The sequence below is a fragment of the Neolamprologus brichardi genome, chromosome 3 (genome assembly GCF_056152115.1).
Source record: "Neolamprologus brichardi isolate AB-2024 chromosome 3, ASM5615211v1, whole genome shotgun sequence".
In the NCBI taxonomy this organism is placed as follows: Eukaryota; Metazoa; Chordata; class Actinopteri; order Cichliformes; family Cichlidae; genus Neolamprologus; species Neolamprologus brichardi.
Genome location: NC_142106.1, coordinates 1,369,563 through 1,395,000, shown reverse-complemented (window position 1 = coordinate 1,395,000; position 25,438 = coordinate 1,369,563). Strand labels below are relative to the sequence as shown.

General features: G+C 42.0%; 1 protein-coding gene and 1 pseudogene across 1 annotated transcript; one reads left to right on the top strand and one right to left on the bottom strand.

Moving 5' to 3' along the window:
- The first annotated feature begins 1,218 nt into the window (after positions 1–1,218).
- On the top strand, positions 1,219–25,165 carry LOC148103097 (uncharacterized). The gene is made up of 8 exons (XM_087831041.1): positions 1,219–1,820; positions 4,482–4,832; positions 7,635–7,967; positions 8,075–8,173; positions 14,955–15,278; positions 15,520–15,843; positions 24,613–24,951; positions 25,074–25,165. The coding sequence occupies exons 1-8, from the start codon at positions 1,784–1,786 to the stop codon at positions 25,163–25,165; spliced, it is 1,899 nt and encodes a 632-aa protein (XP_087687167.1). The 5' UTR covers positions 1,219–1,783.
- Positions 10,158–11,604, bottom strand: LOC148103098 (uncharacterized; annotated as a pseudogene).
- Positions 25,166–25,438: the final 273 nt, after the last annotated feature.

Sequence of the window (25,438 nt, the reverse complement as noted above, 5' to 3'; positions counted from 1 at the left end):
GAGTAGTTTGAACCTGGAAGCAGGATTCATCAGGTCATTGTTTAAAAATCGGTTATCCCACCTGCTGTGAATGTTTTAATGCAGTACAGTTGTTGTTATTATCATTATGTCACATCCTGTTTATGACAGTTAAAATAAATAACATTCATATAAGAAATAAAATTGTCTCATGTAAACTGTATGTGGTGTTAAAAAGGCCTATACTACTGTACTATAATGTTGGTCATAAGGGTGGTACTTCAAGAGCCATATATTTTATGAGGTGGTACTCATTGTGAAAAGTTTGAGAAGCACTGGTCTATGTGAAACTTGATATCAGTAATAAACTAGGGTGCATCAGTCATTGATTAGTTTGACTGACTGCAAGGAAACGGAATAAGTGGAACTACTTCTAAATCGTACTGTAGTTACACTGATTTCAGATTTATATTCATGGTTTCATATTTACATGTTTCTTCTCAGTTTGTTTGTTTTTGGGCAAATTACATTTATTAAATGAACATGCTCAGAGTTGTGAAACTTCAGCTCCCACAATGCTTTGGAGGCTATCAAAAGAAAATGCATGCACGTCAACTATAAATACACACCATGAGGCGTTAGTAAGGTATCAGGGCGTAATGAATTCTTCATTTAATTATGGAACATTACTCCTGCATTAACACAAATCATCATGTAATTCATAAAAACAGATCTAAGTGGTTTCGTCGTCTTCTGGGTTAAGTCAGGCACTTATTGCTTACCTGTGTCTTACAAAGGAAACAAAGGACAGCTTGACTTGAAGACTCAAACATGTCTCAGTCATGTTCACAATAGAATGAGGAAACAAATTCAAAGTGATACGGAACATAAGAAATATTATGAGATGAAAATAAAATCTGTTTGAGGTTTAAAGAATCATTAAATCTATAAATGACCAGAGTCTAGGTTGAGAAAAAAAATGTCTTAACTGAAGTTACAGGGTGGACTCAAAAAACTTTGAGAAGGGAAAATCCACGGTCTGTATGTCCAACAATCTCAGCAGGTAAGTCAGGCTAAAACTGGCTCCTGGGAGGAAAAGAGGACAAAGAAGGCAAACGCAGAAACAGCAGACTGACCATACAGAGGTGAGTAACCACCACTATAAACCACTGTAAGGAGCCAGCTGTGTTCCAGCATGGTCCCTCCCCTGTGGTGTAAGGTGTGGTTAACACATGCGTAGGTTCTATACTGACACAGTGTTTTTATACGCTTGTCCACGCTTGTCCCTCCTTCCTCCGCCTCTCACTCTTACCCCACTCTTCTTACTTCTAACACTTTTCCTGTTATGTTCTTTTCCTCTTTTCACCACATCCAAACGGTCACGGTCTAACTTCCTGATGAGTCACTTAAACACTGATATTGAAAATCTAGAACAATTATTACAAAATTATTACTTATTTTTCTGTTTTAAAACTCTGATTCATTGTCAATATCGTATGATTTACTTTTAGCTCAATCAGAATGCATATATATTCTTTTTATGACTCTGTATTCAGCACTGGCTTTTTTTTTACTTTAATACATAAAAACTGAAGAAACAAACAAACAAAGTTATGTCTTCAAACATGACTCAAACAGCACCACACATCCTCGCTGCAGGTTGTTTCTCCTCTGAGTTTAATTGTGAAAGTCATTTGCTATAAAAAATATTTTATTTTGAAGGATCAAAAGGAAATTATCAGGTTTTCTCTGTCTAATGTAAGAGGACCAAAACTTTTAGTTCATCAGCAGCTGCGTGTTGTTGTTATCAGGACTTTAACTGGAGATGAAGATGTTGCTGCCACTCCTGCTCCTCGTACTCGGTAAGAGCGCTCTTTGAATGCAAACACAACAACACAGCTGTTTGTGCTTTTAGACAACATAAAGTCTAACATGAGTTTACTGAATGTAAACTGACTCTACTTGAATTTATTCCTTATAACCCCCTCTGGGACTTCATGCAGGGCGCTCACAGGGTTACAGTTGACTTCATATCTGTTTAAGATGAACTATCTGTGTGTTCCAGACGTCTCTGTTTCATACTGATAGAACCACAAACCTGCCAGAAAGTAGTGACGTTTGACAAGATTAACGACTATGGCAAAAAAAACAAAAAAACAAACTTGTCCAATGATACAGATGAAAATTGGTTGTGTTGCCGGTTGTGTGTAACATTGTCAGTGGTGACACTTTTCTATGTTGTAACACTGAGATGTCTATTTACTGATAAACTGTTTTCTCTGTGTGTGACTGTGTTTCTGCCTCATTTGATGTTGTTGCATGGTGAGGTTATGTGTTAAAAATTGATGGACTGCAATGTCATTATTAGTGCTGCTGTCTCATAAAAAGAAGGTGTCTGGGCTCAGATCTGCTTGTATCTGTGTTCATTTTTCAACCAAATGCTGATATAAATGAGAGATGGTTTCCTCCTTTCACCTCAGTGTTGTTCAGTCATCAATCAGTTTTCTTTAACATCTTTGATGTCCTTTCAGTGTTTGTTGGATAGGAAGAATCCATGTTTGAATACTTTTCATAATTACATTACGTTACATACACTTTCTGAAACGAGAGGAGAAAATCCACTGCAAATACATAAACATTAGGGCTGCAACGATACTCGTATCGATATTGAACCGATACAGTGCTTTCGGTTCGGTATGCATATGTATCGAACAATACAACATTTTTAATTTATTTTATCAACTTTCCTTCTGACGGTGCCGTCTGTGAGCGCTCAGTGGATCTGCGCTCGACAGTGCAGCCTAGTCGAACGCAGATCCACTGAGCGCAGGGTAAGCTAGCAAGACAGAAGCTAAGCTCGTTGCAACATGGCAAATTGAACCTCCCCCACCCTCATTCAGATCTGGCGTTTGGAACTATTTTGGTTTTCATGTGACGTATGACCCTGAAGGTAAGCGCGTCATGGACTAAAGTAAAACAGTATGTTGGATGTACCAGCAATGCTCAATTACATTGATGGGAACTAGTGTGTTAGCGCAGTTAGCTCGTTAACGTGTTGGCCATCCAGCCCCACGCACGGGCCGATCTGCGGTAGCTCGTTAACGGAGATTTGCCGTGTTGTGGCGTTAACGTCATTTCAGATTAACGCTGACAGCACTAGTGGGAACACAACGAATATGACTGCACATTTACTCCGACATCATCCTAGTGCAAAGACAAGTGGAAGCAGACAAAAACAACAAGCACGCATGCTACAAACTTTACCCGAGTCATTTAGACAGCCGTTAGCACATGATTCTCCTTATGGGGACCTGATATGTTTAATATGCTGCTGAGAATATAGCCCAGAAGAAGCGTATAGTATAGCTTTTATTTTGGAAAGAGCCATTTCTCTGTAATAAACTCTCTTTTCCAAAGATGAGTGATTCCTCCATCAGATACAGGGCTCGCAAAATCCATTTTTCCAGTCGGGCTACCAAAATCTATCTCTGCCCTGCCCGTCGGCCTGTCGTAGGAAGGAAAAATATATGTCAATGCTTTTGTATTCTTTCGGAAATGTAGCTGGGTAATTATGTCATTGGCATCGGTGAGCCACTGTCAATATGTGACATATTGAAATCACGTTTGAATGTGCGCTTGTTTTTTGCTTTCACTTTGCAATCGCGTGAACTGTGCATAGAGAGCGACAGCACTGATTGGTGAGTGATGATAATTTGTGCACCAATTCCTCTGACATCGTCTTATCAATCGTTAGCTTACTATGCAAACATGACAAGTGAAATCTCCCGCAGCTTAAACATGTGAGAGGTTGATCGCAGAGAATCGCTGAGCGTTATGTAAGTGCGTGTGTAAAAGCAGCAGGATATATATTTTAGTTCTGCTGAGCCAAATAAGACAGGTCAGGGTGAAGAAGTGACAGCCAAAGAAAAGCTTACCACAAAACGGAAAGGTTATGACAAATCAGACTATAAGGCAAAAAGAAAGTGCAGCTTTATGGTTTCATGGACAAAAGAATTTCTGTGGCTGCAATATGACGAGCTAAATAACCAGGGCTGCACATAAGTGGTCCGCAGGTGCGCATTCGCTGTCAAAATAAAAAACGAGCACATGATAAGAAGTTGCAACGAGTGTTTGCATACATAAGATTTTCAGGAGGAGGACAGACATTTGTTTAGAACTCTTAAAGATGTCGAAGAAGCTCCTTTAAGCAATTACTGTGATGTTCCTCCACCTCCAAAGAAATGTCAGGAGTCTGAACCACAAAAGAAGCACGTATTCTCGGGAAAGTGGTTGCAGGAGGTGAGCTGGCTTCAAACAAATGATGAACGCACAGAGATGTGGTGCAGAATGTGCCGTTGAAATTTAATAAATGACAAATTAAAAAGGCATGAACATTTTTTTTGTATCGAAAAAATATCGTACCGCGACACCAAAGTATCGAAACGAAACGAACCATGAATTTTGTGTATTGTTGCACCCCTAATAAATATGTTTTTGTTGTGTGTGCTGGTGTCTCCTTCCAGTTTCCCAGCATGCCCTGGCTCCGGTGGTGGAGGTGTATGAGGGGGAAAAATATGTCCTGTTGCCTTGCAAGTACTCAGGTTTTATACCTGAGGAAAACCCCACAGTGCTGTGGACTCGCAATGATCTCAACCCCAAATCTGTCCACCTACGACGAGAGAAAACAGATGATCTTAAAGGGCAAAACCAGCGTTACAGAGGGCGCACATCAATGAGGCCTGATGCCCTGGACACTTTAGATTTCAACCTCACTCTGAGAAACCCTCAAATGAGTGATAGCAGCATCTACACCTGCTCCATCAGAAATGAAAGGGAGGAACTGAAACTGACAGACATACAGCTGCATGTCAAAGGTACAAAACCCAACACCTGTGATTATGAAGGTCAGAGGTCAAACTAAAGAGTAACAGAAAATATCTTTCTAGTACTGAAATCTGATAAAATAGTGGTAAAGTTTTCTAGATGCAACCACACTTGAAAAATAAAAACATGGACACCAAAGAAGAAGAAAATAGAAACTTATTGGTACAATTTTTGGTGTATCTTCTAAATATGGATGATTTGATCCAGAAATTCTTACATGTGCAGGAAAACCAGCACCTCACAGGCCTAATACGGACAGACAATAACACAACATGACTGTTACTTAAGTGTGATTACTAACAGTAGTACTGTGAAGACCTGGCACAGTTTTGGCTCACAATCTGTCCTAATAGTTTATCATGCAGAATAGAGATTTTAATGACTTTATTATTGATATTTATTTTAACTGACAGCAGAGTCAGAGGTCAGTAACACAGATGCTCAGATCTTAGATCAGGTCAATTCTATGATTAAAATCAATGTGACTGAATCTGCTTCTTTAGTTACAGAACATCCAGAAAATACTCTCAGCCCTTCCTTTGTTCCACATTTTGTTATGTAACAGTCTTATTCCAAAATGGATGGAATCAGTTTTTCACCTCCAAATTCTACCTGCACAAAATCCCCATAATGAATACGAAAAAACATCCATCCATCCATCCATCTTCATCCGCTTTATCCGGGGCCGGGTCGCGGGGGCAGCAGCCTAAGCAAAGAGGCCCAGACCTCCCTCTCCCCAGCCACCTCCTCTAGCTCATCCGGGGGAACACCAAGGCGTTCCCAGGCCAGCCGAGAGATATAATCTCTCCAGCGTGTCCTGGGTCTGCCCCGGGGCCTCCTCCCGGTGGGACATGCCTGGAACACCTCACCCAGGAGGCGCCCAGGGGGCATCCTTACCAGATGCCCAAACCACCTCAGCTGGCTCCTTTCGATGTGGAGCAGCAGCGGCTCTACTCTGAGCCCCTCCCGGATGGCCGAACCTCTCACCCTATCTCTAAGGGAGATGCCAGCCACCCTTCGGAGGAAGCTCATTTCCGCCGCTTGTATCCGCGATCTCGTCCTTTCGGTCACTACCCACAGCTCGTGGCCATAGGTGAGGGTAGGGACGTAGATCGACCGGTAAATTGAGAGCTTCGCTTTTACACTCAGCTCCCTCTTCACCACGACGGACCGGTGCAGCGTCTGCATTACTGCAGCTGCAGCCCCAATCCGTCTGTCGATCTCCGGCTCCCTTCTCCCATCACTCGCGAACAAGACCCCGAGATACTTGAACTCCTCCACTTGGGGCAGGACCTCATCCCCGAAAAAACATTTGCTTAAAATTTGTCCAGGTGTATTTAAAAAAGCTAAAATTAACAGATGGACAGAAGTATTTACAACCTTTTCTGGGACACTAAAAGTTGAGCTCAGTTGAATCTTGTTCCCTTTGAGAATATGTCAGATGTTTCTTGATTGGAGTCCACCTGTGGTCGATGCAGTTGATTGGACATGATTTGGACAGGCACACACCTGTCTTTATAAGGTCCCATATTTGACAGTAGATGTCAGAACACAAATCGAGCCTTGAAGTCCAAGGAATTGTCTGCAGACCTCTGAGACAGTATGTATTGAATCGAGTTTGCCAAAGAGCCCCTGAAGGACTCTCAGATCATGAAAAAGAAAATTCTCTGGTCTGATGAAACCGCTATTAAACTCTTTGGCCTGAATGCCAAGTGTCGTGTCTGGAAAAAACAGGCACCACTGGTGGTGGCAGCATCATGCTGTGGGACATTTTACAGAGGAAGAACTAAAGGTTTTCCCGAATGCACCAATGTGTAGAGAACTCCTTGATTACAACCTGCTCCAGCGTGCTCTGGACCTTAGACTGGGTGAAGGTTTATCTTCCAACAGGAAAATGAACATAGAGACAAGATAACAAAGGAGAGCTTTAGGACCACTTTGTGGTGTTTGTTCTTGAGTGGTCCAGCCAGAGCCCAGACAAGAACCCAATCAAACATCTCTGGAGAGATTAGACAATGCCTTTGCACTGACACTCCCCATCCAGCCTGATGGTGCTTGAGAGGGTCTGCAAAGAAGAATAAAGAAAATGCCTAAAAATAGCTGCCATACTGAGAAAAGACTCAAGGCTGTAATTACTGCCAAAGTTGCTTCAATAAAGCACTGAGCAAAGTTTGTGATTACATGTAATTCTCGTTTTTTTTTTTAATACATTTGCAATCATTTAAACAGTACCCCGTCATTGTGAGGTATTGTTCAATTCAATTCAATTTTATTTATACAGCGCCAAATCACAACAACAGTCGCCTCAAGGCGCTTTATATTGTAAGGTAGACCCTACAATAATACATACAGAGAAAAACCCAACAATCATATGACCCCCTATGAGCAGCACTTTGGCGACAGTGGGAAGGAAAAACTCCCTTTTAACAGGAAGAAACCTCCAGCAGAACCAGGCTCAGGGAGGGGCGGGGCCATCTGCTGTGATTGGTTGGGGTGAGAGAAGGAAGACAGGATAAAGACATGCTGTGGAAGAGAGACAGAGGTTAATAACAAGTATGATTCAATGCAGAGAGGTCTGTTAACACATAAACCTCTTTGCATTAACACATAGTGAGTGAGAAAGGTGACTGGAAAGGAAAAACTCAGTGCATCATGGGAATCCCCAGGTATTGTGTGTGTAGAAGTGTGAGGTGAAAATGAATCCATGTTGGAATAACAAAATGTGGAACAAGTAAGGCACTGGGAATACTTTCCAGATTCAATTTTTATATTTTGGTTTACTGTCCCACCAGACCAAAAGGTTGAGGTGGAGGTCATTGAAGGGTCAGAGTCTGTCATCCTGCAATGCAACACAACACCTGACCTGCCTGAGGACACCAGAGTGAAGTGGACGAGATTTGACCAAGAAATCATGATGGTCCATGAGTATTCAAATGGAAGTGACGACCTGACGAAACAGGACGGACTTTACAAAGACCGAACAAAGATGAACAAAGACCTGCTGAGAACTGGAGACCTCAGTCTGACCCTGAAATACCCCACAAAGAGAGACGGTGGAGGATACATCTGCACCATCTACAGGGACAAAGACATCCTGAGACAGAAAGTAGTGCTGCAGGTCAAAGGTCAGACATGGAGATAAAAACCAGGATACCGTGCAGGACAGAGGTCAGTACAGTGCAGGACTGAGGTCAGAGTTCAAAGGTCATGTTGTTTTTGTAATTTTCCACAGAACAGTTTCCTCCTTGGGCCACAGCTCTCTTGGTTCTCCTGGTTCTTCTTGTGGTTTCTGGAGGTCTTTTATTTTATTTCCGGCACTATTTCATGTCAGGTGAGTGTCTCCTACTACACTACCCATAATGCCGATGGTTAGCAGGTGTCCTCTGGTGGCTCCTTGACTGTGGCTCACACAAACTTGTTCCAGAAGCTGAAAGAGTTGAGAGTTACAAACAGCTGATACAGAGAGCTGAAGAGAAACTTCCAGGTTTGTTCCAGAAGTCAGAAAACCTCCTTCAGACTCAGTCATTGATCAGTGAAACAGCTCCACAACATGACTTTACTAAACAGTGTGTGTGCTTCACTGCATTGATCTGTGAACTCAGTTTTCTTTATATAGTGCAAATCACAGTCACCTCAAGGTTGAAGTCATAGATTCCACAATAATACAGAAAAAAACACAACACAACACAAACATGAATCAGATAAGATAAGATAAGATAAGATAAAACTTTATTCATCCCTCGGGTGGGTTCCTCTGGGAAATTTGTTTTCCAAAAAGCACAGCACCGACATAAGTTACAGAGTTAAGAATATTATATATATATATATATATATATATATATATATATATATATATATATATATATATACACACACACATATATAAATACTAAGACATATATAGATAAAATATACAAAGGGGATAAATAGAATAAATAGGAATAAAAATAAAAATAAAAATACAAGTGAATTGCACATTCAAGTATGGAGTCTATTGCACCGCTGATTATTAACAAAAAGTATTGCACAAAAGGTGATTACACAGTGAAGTGGAGAGGCACTACAGCTTAGTTGTTCCCCCTCCTTTGTCCTCCTGTTTCCCCTCCCTCTCCCCTCCAGAGAGGAGTTAAACAGTTTGATGGCGTGTGGGACAAAGGAGTTTTTAAGTCTGTTGGTTCTTGTCTTTGGGAGAAGCAACCTGTCACTGAACAGACTCTTCTGGTTGTTTATGGCCGTGTGCAGAGGATGCCCAGCATTGTCCATAATGTCCAGCAGTTTCTTTAGTGTCCTTTTCTCTGCCACTGTCACCAGAGTGTCCAGCTTCATGCCGACCACAGAGCCAGCCTTCCTGATCAGTTTCTCCAGCCTGGATGAGTCCTTCTTTGCTGTGCTGCTCCCCCAGCACACCACAGCATAGAAAAGTACTCCAGCAACCACCGACTGGTAAAACATCCTCAGGAGCTTCCTGCAGATGTTAAAAGACCTCAGCCTCCTGAGGAAGTACAGTCGGCTTTGGGCTTTTTTGTACAGGTGCTCTGTGTTGCATGACCAGTCCAGTTTATTGTCCACCCACAGCCCGAGGTACTTGTACTTGTTGACCACCTCCACCTCCTCCCCCTCTATCTGAACCGGCAGTGGACCTGCTCTGGACCTCCCAAAGTCCACAACCAGTTCCTTTGTCTTTGAGGTGTTGAGTTGCAGGTGGTTTGTGTGACTCCATGCGACAAAGTTCCTCACCAGACTTCTGTACTCCTCTTCCTGGTCATCCCAGATACACCCCATGATGGCTGTGTCGTCTGCAAACTTCTGAATATGGCATAATTCAGAGTTGTAGCAGAAGTCAGAGGTGTACAGGGTGAAGAGAAGAGGGGACAGCACAGTTCCCTGTGGTGCTCCTGTGCTGCTGACCACAGTGTCCGACGTGATGTCCTTCAGCCTGACGTACTGTGGCCTGTCGGTGAGGTAGTCGGAGATCCAAGTGACCAGGCAGGGGTCCACCTCCATCCTGTTCAGTTTCTCCTGGAGCAGACAGGGCCGGATGGTATTAAAGGCACTGGAAAAGTCAAGAAACAGGATCCTGACTGTGCCTTTTCCCCCATCGAGGTGTGAGTGGGCTCTATGCAGGAGGTACAGGATGGCATCCTCCACTCCGACACCCGCCTTGTAGGCGAACTGTAGTGGGTCCTGGGCATGTTGTACCTGTGGTCGGAGGAGGTTGAGGAAGAGCCGCTCTAGAGTCTTCATAAGATGAGATGTCAGTGCCACCGGTCGGAAGTCATTCAGCTCATTGGGCTGTTCTTGGTGTTGTGGCCTGTGATGGTTTTCACACCATTCCAGACCTCCCTCATATTGTTCCTCTCCAACTTCTGCTCCACCTTCCTCCTGTAGGTGTCCTTTGCTTCCCTCAGGCAGCGTTTCACCTCCCGCTGTGCTGCTTTCATCTCCTCCTTCACTTTGCTCCTGAAAGTCTTCTTCTTCATGTTGAGGACAGCTTTGACTTCCTGTGTTACCCACGGTTTGTTATTAGGGTAACACCGTACCGTCTTAGCAGGGGCGACCGTGTCCACACAAAAGTTGAGGTAGTCTGTAAGACAGTGTGTCGCCCCCTCTATGTCCTCACCATGTGGGCTCAGAAGCACATCCCAGTCTGTGGTGTCATAACAGTCTCTCAGAGCATCCTCCTTTTCTGGGGTCCATCTCCCGATGGAGCGTGTTGTGACAGGCTGCCTTTGTACGAGGGGTGTGTATTGTGGCTGTAGGTAAACCAGGTTGTGGTCTGACTTCCCTAGTGGGGGGAGGGGGGTGGCTCTGTATGCATCTCTCACATTAGCATACAGTAGGTCAATTGTCCTGTTGCTCCTTGTGGGACAATTCACAAACTGGTGAAAAGCAGCCAGAGTAGAATCCAGTGTGGCATGATTAAAGTCTCCAGATATAATAATGAAAGCCTTGGGGTTTTGTGTCTGAAGTCTTGCTGTGACTGTGTGTATTTTCTCACAGGCAGCTGTTGCGTCGGCCTTCGGAGGGATGTAAACACACACACAGATCACATGACTGAACTGACTGAAGGTAGATAATATGGCCGCAAGCTAACAGCTAGCAGCTCCAGGTCCGGACGGCATACCGAAACTTTAACGGAGACGTGTCCGGGGTTGCAGTATCTGTTGTTAACGTAGACAATGAGTCCCCCACCTCTGCTTTTTCCGCAGGCCTGCGTGTCCCTATCGGCTCTCACGGATGTGAAACCGCATAGGTCTACGTTAGCCTGTGGCGTTAGCTCGGTTAGCCACGTCTCCGTGAAGATAAACAAACTGCACTCACGGTATAGTCGGTGGTTGTTCAGAGCACACAGTTCGTCCATTTTATTCGGTAGCGAGTTCACGTTGCCCATTATCACTGTCGGGATTGATGGTTTGAATCGCCTCCGGTGATCCGCTTTCCTCGCTCCAGCCTTGCAGCCTCTGTAGCTCCTCTTTATCTCAGCCGGGATGTTGTGTCGCATGCCGGTCTGTCCCTTTGTTCTTAGAGCCAGCAGCTCCGCTCTCGAGTAGATGAAGGAGCTGGTTCCAGAAGTTTTAAAAAGTGCATTATCCATCTTGTATCGCTATATCTAAGAGGTAGAAGTACAGTAACTAGAGGAAGGTGAAATGAAGTTTGAAAGCCTAGTCTAAAAAAAGTTAAAGTTAAGAAAAAGTGCGGTGTTGCAGAGCTCCTTGGAAAGGCTGCCATCACTCCAGCGCCATCTTGGAATTTTGGAATCATGAATCTTCTAAAATAACAGGTCATTATAAAAACAGCAATAACAAAATTCACACAGATCAAATGGAGCCATTCTCTCACTTCTTTAAAATGGACTTTAAACTTCTTCTGTAGATCTTTCCAGAGGCAACTTATTCAAAAGCTTTTTCCCCCAATTCTGTTCTGACTCTAAGGACACACAAATACACACAAATAAGAAAGAACAAACCCAAGCAGAGATTTATAGATAAAAATCAACCAATGAGAAAATCTTCAGATATATAGAGTTGGACATTTAGCAGCAGCATACAGAGAACAGTGATATACATGACTTCCACAGCCAGTAATAAAATATAAAACACAATAATGGAAAGTGTCCAACCTCTTTATTCAATCCAATAACTCTTTAACTATTGACCAGGTGCATTCATAGAAGCAGATCACTGTAATCAACTAAAGGTAAAAAGTTACAGAGATGAAGTGTTTACTCATTTGGAGAAGAAACAACATTTATGCCTCAAAGAAAACTTAGTATAAATTTCAGCTCAGCAGCCTTTCAATGTGAGCTTTAAATGACAAATTATGATCTTGTCATGGTCTGCACCTGGGTCACTGACCCACGACCATGACAGATCTATAATGATACCTAGATATTTATAAGATGTGACAATTTTTTATTTTTAATCCCTTGACTGGTTTTGTTCTTAGGAAGTGTCTTTGCCACTTGAGAATAACTTGAACTTGAATTTATCTGAATTTAACGCCAACTTAATTTGAGTCAAATGGGACTGAGCAACATCAGAGGCAGACTGCAGAAATTCAAGTTTTTGCACTTCATCTGAATAAAAATATAATGCAACATTTTTATCTATATACATAGAAGAGCAGTGGTCCTAATATGGAGCCCTGGGGAACACCTTTGGACACACTGTGTTCTAGCTGACAAATAATTTGATGACCAACTCACAGCATTTACAGCTACACCAATATTGTTTAGTCTGTTTACTAAAATGGCAGGACAACTGTGTCAAAAGCCTCTGACAAACCAAGACAAAGAACAGCTCAGGATTTTTTTCAGTCCATTGCATTAATGATGTCATTCACCACTTTAATAGCAGCAGTTATTGTGCTGCGTTGTTTACTGAATCCTGATGTTGGGAAATAATTAATTTGTAAAATTCTTAGGGTTGTTCATTAATAAGCTTTTGTAAACTTAAACACAGTATTTAGATATGGACCTGTAGTTATTAACATCACCTCTTTTCATCAAAGAGAGAACATTGGTACATTTCCATATTTTAGGGATCTCAGTGTTCAAAAGACTAAAACTAAAATTACAAGTTGGTGATTCTGTTATAAAATCTGCAGCCAGTTTAAGAAAATAAGGATCAGGTTGATTTGGTCCTGCAGATTCATTGGGATCCAGTCCGGTGGACCTTAAATCTGTTGGATTCAGAGGAGAAAAGCTGAAGCACAGACTGAGTTTGAGTACAGAGAGAGCCTCCTGTTCATTAAACTGTTTGAACTCTGATATAAAGATTCAAAAAAAGACCCAGAAGAAACAAAATGTATAAAGCACTTAAAATATTGCATTTTTCAGTAAAGTACATCAGTCTTTTAAAACAAAATCTGGTATTTTGGTGGTTATATCCCTGTAATAAGATGTTATTATTTTCCAGAATTGTTTAGGATCATTAAGATGTTTAATGTTTTTTAAGAGCTAGTACTCTGATTTAGCTTTTTTTAAAAATTTAGAAGGTTTAATGATTTCTGAAGAACTCTAGGGACAAAATTAAGCATTATTTCTGTAGTTTACTCTAAATTTAATGATGGAGGCATGTTTATTTATAATTCTTATCAAAACATCATTAAAATATTTCCATGCCAGCTCTACATCAGTAATGAGGTGGATTCTGTTCCAGTTGTCCAGTTAACTGTCTGACTGCAGCGATCACTCAGTGGTCACTGACATCATTTGAAAAACACATATATGTGTGTGTTAGTTCTAGTTATGTACAGGTCCAGGATCAATTTGATGAATTTAGAAGCAGTAAATTAGAGATCATCCAGGAGATTGTCTCTTTAAAACACGCCTGTAACTGATTTAACAGGTGTTAATCATAAAAATCGAATGAGCATCATCTGCATGGCAATCATACAAATCTATGAAAATTTTTTGTTTGTGATGAAAACTCCTCATTTACATAAACAAACTGGAATCTATCAGATGTGATTCAAACCACTGCAGTGAATTTCCTTTAATAACTCTGGTGTGTTCTAGTGTTTGTAGTAAAATGTTGTGGTCTACACTGAGGTCTAACAGGACAAGGACAGAAATAAGTCCTCTGTAACAGGTCATAAGGAGAACATTAGTAACCTTCACTCAGTGTTGGGGAGTAACGGAATACATGTACCGCCGTTACGTATTTAAAATACAAAATATGAGTAACTGTATTCCGTTACAGTTACCGTTTGAAAAGGTGGTATTTAGAATACAGTTACTTTGTTGAAATAAATGGATTACACGGCGGTACTTCCCTGTTTCATATTGTGGCGGGTCAGGACTGTTTGGGTTTTGTTTAACAGCTACGTTCTGTTGTTCCAGGCGGCGTTACGGTTGCCATGGTTACATGGTGACGCTCTCTCTCTGCGTGTTTCCTGGGTGAGAGAGCGCCTGTTGTTGTTGTTGTGCTAAGCTAATAGGCAGAATGCTACAGGTATAGCTCTAAAGAATGTAGCATCATGGGCAGTGTAGTCCGTGCTGCAGGGAGAATGGACTGCCATACTCGTTATGTGTCTGTGAGCGAGGGAGGGAGAAAAAGGAAAAGTACGAGCTGTCATCGAGCAGAAACGGGAGCTGGAAGCATGTAAATATAATAATAACCACTGCAGCCAAGAAGAGAGCCTGACGAGCCCAGCTGTAAGTAAGCTATTAAGACTCGACTGTACACCGTGTTCGTGTTTTCCTCTGAAACAATAAGTTCTGTTGGAGCAGCCTTTCAACGCCTCTCTTTGTCTCTTGCTAGCAAAGTTGACCCAGACAACAAAGTAAAGCTAGTTTTCGGCTACGAGCCCGACACAGAACCCACCGTATTAGCCAGAGGTCCCTTTACTACGGTTCGGAGCCGCGGACCTTCAGTAACAGTAATAAATCACAGCAATAGTACATTCATGTAGTTGTAAACAGCATGATAATATATTAAGTAATCCAAAGTATTCAGAATACGTTACTCTCATTGAGTAACGTAACGGAATACGTTACAGAATACATTTTGGGGCATGTATTCTGTATTCTGTCATGGAATACATTTTAAAAGTAACCTTCCCAACACTGCCTTCACTGCAGCTCATGTTGTGCTTTGTTGTCCTCTCAGTCCGCTGGGTGGAGGTGAATTCAGGGGTGGAGTCTGTCCAGCTGATCTGCAAAACCACAGTTTGTCTGCCTAAAGATGCTAAAGTGGAGTGGAAGGATGCAAACAACAGGAAGGTCCACGTGTATGACGGCTCTGACAAGCCTGAAGAACAGCACTATAAATACAAGAACCGAACAAAGATGAATGAAGACCTGCTGAGAACTGGAGACCTCAGTCTGACCCTGAAACACCCCACAGATGGAGACAACTCCACCTACACCTGCACCGTCTACAGCAGGGAGGGAAACATCCTGTTGAAGAAAGAAGTGCTGCTCACTGTCAGAGGTCAGTGCTGTAGATACAGGTCAAAGGTCAGAGGTTAGACTCGTGATGGTGGTTCAGTGTCAGTGGCTCCATCCAATAATGTTACAGTGTTAGCATGTCTGATGTTGAGGTTAGCATGTGATGTCACACTGACCACTTTCTATCTAACAGTGAGCTCCCAGTGAAGCAGCAGCATTCAGCCTGTTAGAGTCAACACAAATGTCTCCATCCAAGCTCATGTTGTGCTTTGTTGTCCTGTCAGTCCTCCAGGTGGAGGTGGAGGAGGGGGTGGAGTCTGTCCAGCTGCCCCTCAAAACCACAGAAAACCTGCCTGAAGACGCCAAAGTGGAGTGGATGGATAACAACGCAAAGGTCCACGTGTATAAGAACGGCTCTGACCAGCCTCACAAACAGCACCAGGTTTTCAGAGACCGAACGGAGATGAACAAAGACCTGCTGAAAACTGGAGACCTCAGTCTGACCCTGAAACACCCCACAGACTGGGACAACTGGACCTACACCTGCACCGTCTACAGCAGGGAGGGAAACACCCTGCTGAAGAAACAAGTGCAGCTGAAAGTCAGAGGTCAGTGCTGTAGATACAGGGCAAAGGTCAGAGGTCATGTAGGAGTTTATTCTCTAAAAGCTTTTAGTTTGAATCTATTTTCAGTTCATTCAAATAAAATAAATTCTTTGATGTTTTGATCTAAAAGCCAAAAATGTCAGGCGGAGCAACTGTGTGTTTAAATGAACAGACTAAGAAGACCATTAAAATGATCCTAACTTCAAAATAAAAGCCTCTGGCATGATTTGAGTGTAGATCAAATCAATAGTTTTGTTAGTTTATTCCAAATCAATGAAAATGTATAGATATCAATAGTTTTAAAGCTGCTGAGATCATTCAAACACTTTGATCCAGTCATTTGGATGTTGTCAAATGTCAACCAACCAACACCTGGGTGGAGTCCCAGCTGAAGCTGAGAGATTCTTAGAGATGAGAGACAGAAGCTGCTGTATGTAAGTGTTCTACAGGACGGCTTACACAAACCTGATGTTACTGATGTCTCCTAGATAGATCTCATGGACCAAAGGCCCTCTGTGTCATCTTGGCTCCAGCTGAACTAAACTGAGAGTGAATTTGGGCTTTTAGGGAGGGGTGAAAGCAGAGCGCTGTAAAGGAAAGGGCTGTGATTGGTTCCTAACACGTCAATGAGAAGAAAGGAAAGCTTCAGAGCAACATGAATGAAACAAAGTGTTTTGATGACGACTGAAAGCCAAAACTGTCACTGACATCAGAATCCAGTTCATCTCCAGCCCTGTCAGCAGTTCCAGCTGTAGTGCTGTTACAATAATAGTCATCACTTCCAGTTTCACAGCAGCAAACTGGGAACATTCAGCGTCTCAAAGATTGACCTGTTAGCACCTGCAGACATTGTTGAGCTGGCTCTGCTGATCTTGTCTTCATTTCTCCACTATTTGGAGAAGCTTCAGCAGGATCCACAGTCAGAGTCAAAGTGGAGTTCTAGCATGGACGTAACGCTTCAAGAAGCTTCAGACAGACAGTGTTCTCCAAAAGTTCTGCTCTAAAAGGAAACTTTGAGCTGGCTCTGTGATTGTTGTAGTCAGAAGGATGGAGTCTGGATCTTTGATGAGTGCTTGCACACAGGCTGTCTTTAAGTATAGCAGCAACATCAAGCTATCACACATCCATAGAAAAAACACACGGACAGCAGCACAGTGCAGCACACATATCTACGGAAAAAGAAACGAACACCAGACAATTGGTAGCTTGTTGCACCAAAACTGAAAAATAAGCCATTAGGCCAAAGCTCTTCCAGCAGCCACCAGGCCCAGGATCCTCCAGCAGCCACCAGACCCAGGCTCTTCCAGCAGCCACCAGGCCCAGGCTCCTGCAGCAGCCACCAGGCCCAGGATCCTCCAGCAGCCACCAGGCCCAGGATCCTCCAGCAGCCACCAGGCCCAGGACCCTCCTGCTCCACCAGGCCCAGGACCCTCCAGCAGCCACCAGGCCCAGGACCCTCCAGCAGCCACCAGGCCCAGGACCCTCCTGCTCCACCAGGCCCAGGACCCTCCAGCAGCCACCAGGCCCAGGACCCTCCAGCAGCCACCAGGCCCAGGACCCTCCTGCTCCACCAGGCCCAGGACCCTCCAGCAGCCACCAGGCCCAGGACCCTCCTGCTCCACCAGGCCCAGGATCCTCCAGCAGCCACCAGGCCCAGGACCCTCCAGCAGCCACCAGGCCCAGGACCCTCCTGCTCCACCAGGCCCAGGATCCTCCAGCAGCCACCAGGCCCAGGCTCTTCCAGCAGCCACCAGGCCCAGGCTCCTGCAGCAGCCACCAGGCCCAGGATCCTCCAGCAGCCACCAGGCCCAGGCTCTTCCAGCAGCCACCAGGCCCAGGATCCTCCAGCAACCACCAGGCCAAGGCTCTTCCAGCAGCCACTAGGCCCAGGCTCTTCCAGCAGCCACTAGGCCCAGGATCCTCCAGCAGCCACTAGGCCCAGGCTCCTGCAGCAACCACTAGGCCAAGGCTCAAACAACAAGTTAATCAACAGTGACTTCAACGGGCCATCACAAGGAAATACAAATCTCATCATTTTCAAAATGCCGCCTAAAAAAGCAAACCCAGGAGTTGAAGAGGAGTTGGAGGAGATTAGGAAATCGCTTAATTTCATGTCTGATGAACTGAGCAAAGTGGCTAAACAACAAGGTATGCTACATGACCTAATGGATGAAATAAAACAACTAAAAAACCTCATAAAGGACAAGGACAAGAAAATAGACGACTTGGAACGGCGAATCGAGGACCTTGAACAATACACAAGAATGGATGATTTAGTCATAAGTGGACTGGAGACGCAACACCGAACCTACGCCGGAGTAACAGCTGGGGGAGGTAAAGATGGTGAAGATGCCCCGGTAGAGGAGCTGCAAACGCTTGAACAGCAAGTGATAAAATTCCTTCAAACGAAGAATGTAAGTATTCAGAGCCATCATATTGCAGCATGCCACACGCTCCCCAGGAAAGACAGTAAAACAAAGCCATCAATTATTCTTCGGTTTGTGAGTCGCAAAACAAAGATTGGGTTACTGAAACAGGGTAAGAAGCTTAAAGGGACTGGTGTGTATTTAAATGAACATTTAACGAAAAAGACTGCTGAAATTGCAAGACAGGCACGCAGCCTGAGAAAACAAAATAAGATACAAGCGACATGGACGAGGAACTGCAAAGTAATGATAAGACTAAATGGCAATCCCGAAGAAGCGAAAGTTGTGATGATAAGAGAACTCAAAGACTTAGAGCAATATAAATAATCAGGAATCTGCTCTGGAATCTATTGGAAAAGTGACGATTGGATAATGAACAATGGGTATGGAAAGTGTTTCTGGCCTTACGGCTCAAAAAACAACAACAAAAACAAAAACACATAAATGACAAGTTTGGACACAGATTATAGGTTTCCATTCAGAGATATTGAAGAGGAAGAATTTGATTATGAAAAGGACTGTCAAGGTGGTTATTTTGCCACACACGCTGAGAAAACGAACTTCAAAACGTTTAACTATGCAGAGCACAACATGCATGACCCTGAAAGTAACATTGACCCAGATACCCACTTCTACAATAACACCAATAATACTTGTGAGTACTATACAGATGACCAATTCAATATGGATATTAAAATGGCAAATGCATTGTCGGTCATACATTTCAATAGTAGAAGCCTGTATAAAAATTTTTCTAAAATTACAGAATGTTTAAGTAAGTTAAAAAAGTTTAATATAATTGCAATATCAGAAACATGGCTCGATAATGAGAAAATTCGTGAAATGGGACTGGAAGGATACGAATTATTTACAATGAACAGGGTGAATAAAAAAGGAGGCGGTGTTGCCTTATATGTAGATAAAGTTTTGAAATGTAGTCTGATTGAATGTATGTCAAGCACCATAGATAACGTATTGGAATGTGTTACTATTGAAATCCATGTTGAAAAAGCTAACAATATAATTATAAGTTGCATCTATAGGACACCAGGTTCATGCCTTGAGACATTCAATGAAAAACTTGCTGCTATGTTTAGCAACCTAAATGATAAAAAAGTGCAAATAATTTGTGGTGATTTTAATATAGATTTGCTAAACCCAAATGGACATCAGAAAACAACAGATTTCATAAATACAATGTATAGTAACTCCCTTTTCCCTGTAATTATAAAACCAAGTAGAATAACAATTGATACAGCTACATTGATAGATAATATATTCACAAATAAAATTGACCATGAAATAGTAGGTGGACTTCTTATAACTGATATAAGCGATCATCTTCCTGTTTTTGCAATTTTTCAAAATTATTTTGGGATTAAAACTAAACAAAAGAATCAAATATTTGATATGATACGACTTAGAACAACAAGAGCCATTGCTGCCCTCCAGGTGGACTTAAAGGAACACAATTGGAATGAGGTTTTTGCAAATGAAGATTCAAATAGTGCATATGATGCATTCTTATCAACTGTAATTTCACTATATGAAAAACATTGTCCTTTAATGAAAATCACTAGAAAGCATCACAGATCAAATAAGCCATGGATCACAAAGGGGATAGAAGATGCATGTAAAAAGAAAAATAATCTATATAAGAGATTCATAAAACAGAGGACAAAAGATGCTGAAATAAAGTACAAGTTATATAAAAATAGATTAGTAAATATTATAAGAACAAGTAAGAAAGAATATTACCACAAATTATTGGAGCAAAGTAGAAGTAACACACAAGAAACATGGAGGATATTAAATAGTATAATCAAAAAGGGCTCAAAAAATAAGAATTATCCAGATTATTTTAAAAAAGATAAAGATATTGTGCTTGATAAAACTAAAGACATTGCAAATGAATTTAATGATTTCTTTGTAAATGTTGGCTTTAATTTAGCAAAAGAAATTCCAGAGTCAAGAAATAATAACGACCTAAATAAACATATTACTCAGAATGTGTCCTCCATGTTTATTGGTGCTGTAACTCATAGAGAAATAATTAACATTGTGAAGACATTTAAAAATAAAAAGTCCACTGACTGTTTTGGTATTGACATGATATTAGTTAAAAGTATTATAGAATATATAGTGCAACCTTTCGCATACATTTGTAATCTGTCCTTTCAAACTGGTGTATTTCCCTCACAAATGAAAATAGCAAAAGTTATTCCAATCCATAAAAACGGAGAGAGAAGTCAGTTTACCAATTATAGGCCAATATCACTGCTCCCACAGTTCTCAAAAATTTTAGAAAAGTTATTTGTTAATAGACTTGATAAATATATTGAGAAGCATAATCTCCTAAGTGATAACCAATATGGCTTTAGAGTGAAAAGGTCCACTTCGATGGCAGTGATGGAACTTGTAGAAGGGATATCTAATGCTATAGATAATAAGGAATATACTGTTGGTGTTTTTATAGACTTAAAAAAGGCGTTTGATACGATTGATCATTCTATATTAATGAATAAACTAGAGAGATATGGCATAAGAGGGTTAGCATACAAGTGGATGAAAAGTTACCTGGATGACAGATATCAATATGTCGAATTCAATAATGTAAAATCTAAGCAGTTGAAGGTAACTTGTGGTGTTCCTCAGGGCTCTGTGCTGGGCCCTAAATTATTTATATTATACATAAATGACATATGTAGCATTTCCAAACTGTTAAAATGTGTATTGTTTGCTGATGATACCACTCTGTATTGCTCAGGTAAAAACCTGGAACAGCTTCTGACTACAGCGGAAAAGGAGTTAAATATATTAAAAAACTGGTTTGATGTAAATAAGTTATCATTAAATATAAAGAAAACAAAATTGATTATTTTTGGCACTAGACAAATGAAAAATGTATCTAAAATCAGGGATAATGGAATTGAAATTGAAAGAGTGTACGAAAATAAATTTCTTGGAGTGATAATTGATGATAAGCTGAGTTGGAAGTCTCATATAAACCATGTGAAAACAAAAATGTCAAAAACCATTGCTATTCTCTATAAAACAAAGCATGTCCTGAACAAAAAATCATTATACACACTCTATTGTACTCTGTTGCTTCCATATATGACTTACTGTCTGGAGATATGGGGTACTGCATATAAAACGAACACTCTTCCTATTTTCAAGTTGCAAAAAAGAGCTATAAGAATTATAAACCAATCAAACTATATAGAACCAACTAACATTTTGTTTATTAATCTAAATACCCTGAAATTTTATGATTTAGTTGAATATAAAATGGCACAGATAATGTATAAAGCACAAAATAACTTGCTTTGCCCCAGTACTCAGAAGCTGTTCAAAGTCAGAGAGAGTCAATATGACTTAAGGGGAACAGATTTCTTTAAAAAAAACAAGATAAGGACAAATATAAAGCAGAGATGTGTTTCTGTTAGAGGAGTTAACCTGTGGAATAGTTATGACAGTGATTTAAAAAGGTGTAGTTCATTTTCCTTGTTTAAAAATATGTTTAAAAATAGAGTATTAGAAAAATATATATATCAAGAATGAAAAGAGCAAAAAAAAAACAAAAACAAAAAACAAAAAACCTCTTGATTCTTTTGCTTTGATGTAGTTACTTACTAAGGTGGTGGTGTTTTTTCTTGTTTGTTTGTTTGTTTGTTTTGTTTTTGCTTTGTTTTATTATTTGCTTCGAGCCCTGTGTACAGGAGCTGCATGCTAAAAGATCTTTTGTTAAAAGGGTTGGCGTAATAAGCAAATGCTTCAGCCAATACCTTTTGATTAGCCTTGTCTCATGCTTTCTTGCTTTGTGGTAAATCTTTGTTCTGTCTTCACTGAGATATTTGAATGCTAATCAATAATCAATAAAATCAAAGTATTCTGGGACACAGCCAGAGGACAGACAAGTGTTCATTATTGGAAGCAGCCGAGGGGCAGGGACATCCCAAACTTCACTCAGGAACTTTGGAGGAATCATATCTACACAGCTTGATGAGCGTTTCAGTTGTGCCACAGTCCTTCAAAGCTCCTCCACAGAGACTGGCAGAAAAGAAGATCAGATATTGTGGCTGGGGTCCGGGACATCAAGAAAAGAATCAGGAGCTGCTGTTTTGGATTTCCTCTCATTCATTTGATCCTTCAGAAAGTTTAGAAAGTGGAGACGTTCCTCACTCGATGCCGTAATCTGATGAAAACTTGCAGGATTTCAAAGACGCTCCACTGAGCTCCAAAGAGCTCTGGGCTGTGCTTATTAGAATGAATTAAAGGAGAGAAATAGCCCTCGCCTCGTTCACCTGTTCATTGAAAGCAGTCGTTCATGCTTTCATTTCTTGATGACGGAGCTGAAGATTCACCTTCTTCCGTCTCCTTTCTGCCCTCCGGCATTGTCTTTTCAAACTGTGAATGTCTTTGTGAATCCAGGGCAGCGAGCGAGCACCACGTTTAGTCCTGATCTTAAAAGGTGCAGTTGAATCTAAAGTGGATGTACAAAGGAGGTTCAGATCATTCAGAGTGTTTGTGTGAACACCAGGAACACCAGTGGTGGTAGGAAACACTGATGAACATGTTTCTCCTGCTTCCTCATGAAAAGAGCGTCAGCGTACTGACACAGCTTCTTTTGCCTGATCACTTGGAAAAATGATCTCAAACAGAATCCATCAATGAACAGATAGAAACACATCAGCTCAAAGCCTGGAGTTCATACTGAAGCCCACAGTTATATGTAGGCCAACAAGACGCTGTTTGAAACCAATGAATTTACTGCACTGAGGAACTCAAAGGAGTCAGTAAGGTCATCAACATGGATCTTAAAATCAGCAGCTCAGATCATGTGATCACACATAAGAACCATGGAGCAGGAAACATCTGAGAGTTCAGCTCTGATGGAGTCTTAGGAGGGCGGAGATACCTGCACAGATAGGAGCTGTTTCACACTTTAACAAGCAGCACCTCCAAACTACACCCTTCATCCACCTTAATAGGGGAGCATTTGAAGCCAAAGCTCCACCCACCCAGCCACTTTCTCTGGGCTGACTGAAACAATCATATGTGGGGTCAGAGTTCACAGACTAGACAGTCCTCTCCAGATTTCATCATGTTTCTGTTCAAAACATCAAATCAAGCTGATGGGAAGTTGTAAAATCCTTCAGAATAAAAGCCTGACTATTCAGAGCTGCAAAGTTAAGAAGAGCAAAGTGAACCAAGGTGGATGGAGGCAGCAGAGAAACTGTAGGGTGGAGCTGAATGCTTCATCAATGGGATGATGCAGCAGATTTTCTCCACCTTGCACAAACTGTCCTGTTAGTTATCATGACTGGAACATCCAAAATGTCTCCAGAGGCTCCGAGTCCAGCTGAAGTGGGAGCGCTGTTTGGAATCCGGTTTGTGCCCATGTGGATAAGGATGGTGTCGGCCTCCAGACGGGATCGTATTCTGCCAGGAAACTTGTCTAAAACATCCCAGAGCGTCGGGCCGGGAAAAGACAGAGCGTACTCCTCCTTTATTGTGAAATTCCTCACCATGGTAACTGAACACATCAGCTGGTCTGCAGCAGGTTATGTTCAGAGTTTGAGGCTCAAATTGGCTCAAAGTGTCCCATTTTCACTGATGGTTTTCCCGACGACATGCTTCAAGTGTGATCTGGATCCTCTGCTGAAGGAATCTGCTTTCTATCCACAACCTGTTGATCCGTATCTGACTAACAGCAGCGCAGGAAGCCCTGCAGTTATAGAGAAACTGTCTGAGTCGCATTGTTGCTGCAGTTTACCTGCAACTGCTGAAGAAAAAGTCTCAATGTGTTTGTGTTTGGTCCTAATCTGCTGCCCAGTCTGTTTGACACTGCTGGATTTCCAGCTGATAGATGACAGATTAGAAACTGATCAGTCTATTGATCACACAATATTCCATCAATAGAATTGATTTGACTTTGATTTGTGTAACAAAGTGATTTCCACGTCTCCTTCATGATGTGACAGTGTCAGAGCTGAATGCACTTGTAGAGTATCATGTTTTTATGGCTCACATTTAAAGTGTTCCAGCTCTAATGTACAGCTGTCATATTAGAAATAGAAGCAGCTCTGATTTTAGTGCTCAAAGAAATCTATGAAGTTATGAATTCACACATGAACAGTTTTCTGCAGCGTTCCTCTCGGCCTTATTTGCAGCTCCACTCTTGTTTTTGCTCTAATAATTATTTCTCTCCATGAGCTGTTTCTCTGCCTGAAGGAGGCGCCACTCCATCGCTTCATTTAGTGCAGAACAAGAGTCACATGATGCTCTCTGTGAACACCAATCACACTTTGTACAGCTCATGTTGTGTTTGTTGTCCTCTCAGTGTGTCAGGTGGAGGTGGAGGAGGGGGCGGAGTCTGTCCGGCTGCCCTTCAAAACCACACAAAACCTGCCTAAAGATGCTGAGGTGGAGTGGGAACGCTATGATCCTGAATACAAGAAGGTCCATCTGTATAAGAACGTTTCTGACAAACCTGAAGAACAGACAAACAAACAGCACCAGGATTACAGAGACCGAACGCAAATGAATGAAGACCTGCTGAGAACTGGAGACCTCAGTCTGACCCTGAAAGACCCCACAGAGAGAGACAGTGGGAGATATGTGTGTGAAGTGAGGAGGAACGGACGATTTAGATATAAAACTGTGCAGCTTAAAGTCAAAGGTTTGTGTGTCTATGTGTGTGTGTGTGTGTGTGTGTGTGTGTGTGTGTCTGTGTGTGTGTGTGTGTGTGTGTGTGTGTGTGTGTGTGTGTGTGTCTCTGACTGTCTTGTGTCTCCTCTGCAGGGAGAGTTCAGGTCCAGGATCAAACAGGGGACATCAGGAACAGAAGCAGCTCCATTGATCCGACTCCTCTGATGGCTGATCAATCAGTTTGATCTGTTTGATTATTGATCAGTGATGTCAGAGTGGAGTCAGTGTGATGTTGTTGTTGTGTGTTTGAGACTTTTAGTGTCCATGAAGGTCTCTGCTGCCGTAGATCCTCTGAACTGTGACAGAGGTCTCACTCTGGAGGAAACTCTCAGCACTTTCCAGCAGCTCCTCCATCATGGAGGACGTTCCCTCACTGTAACAGGTGGAGGAGAGAGGAGAGGAAGCACAGGTGGATCCTGTGGAAATGGAAATGAGCAGTTTAGCTCAAATCTGGCAGG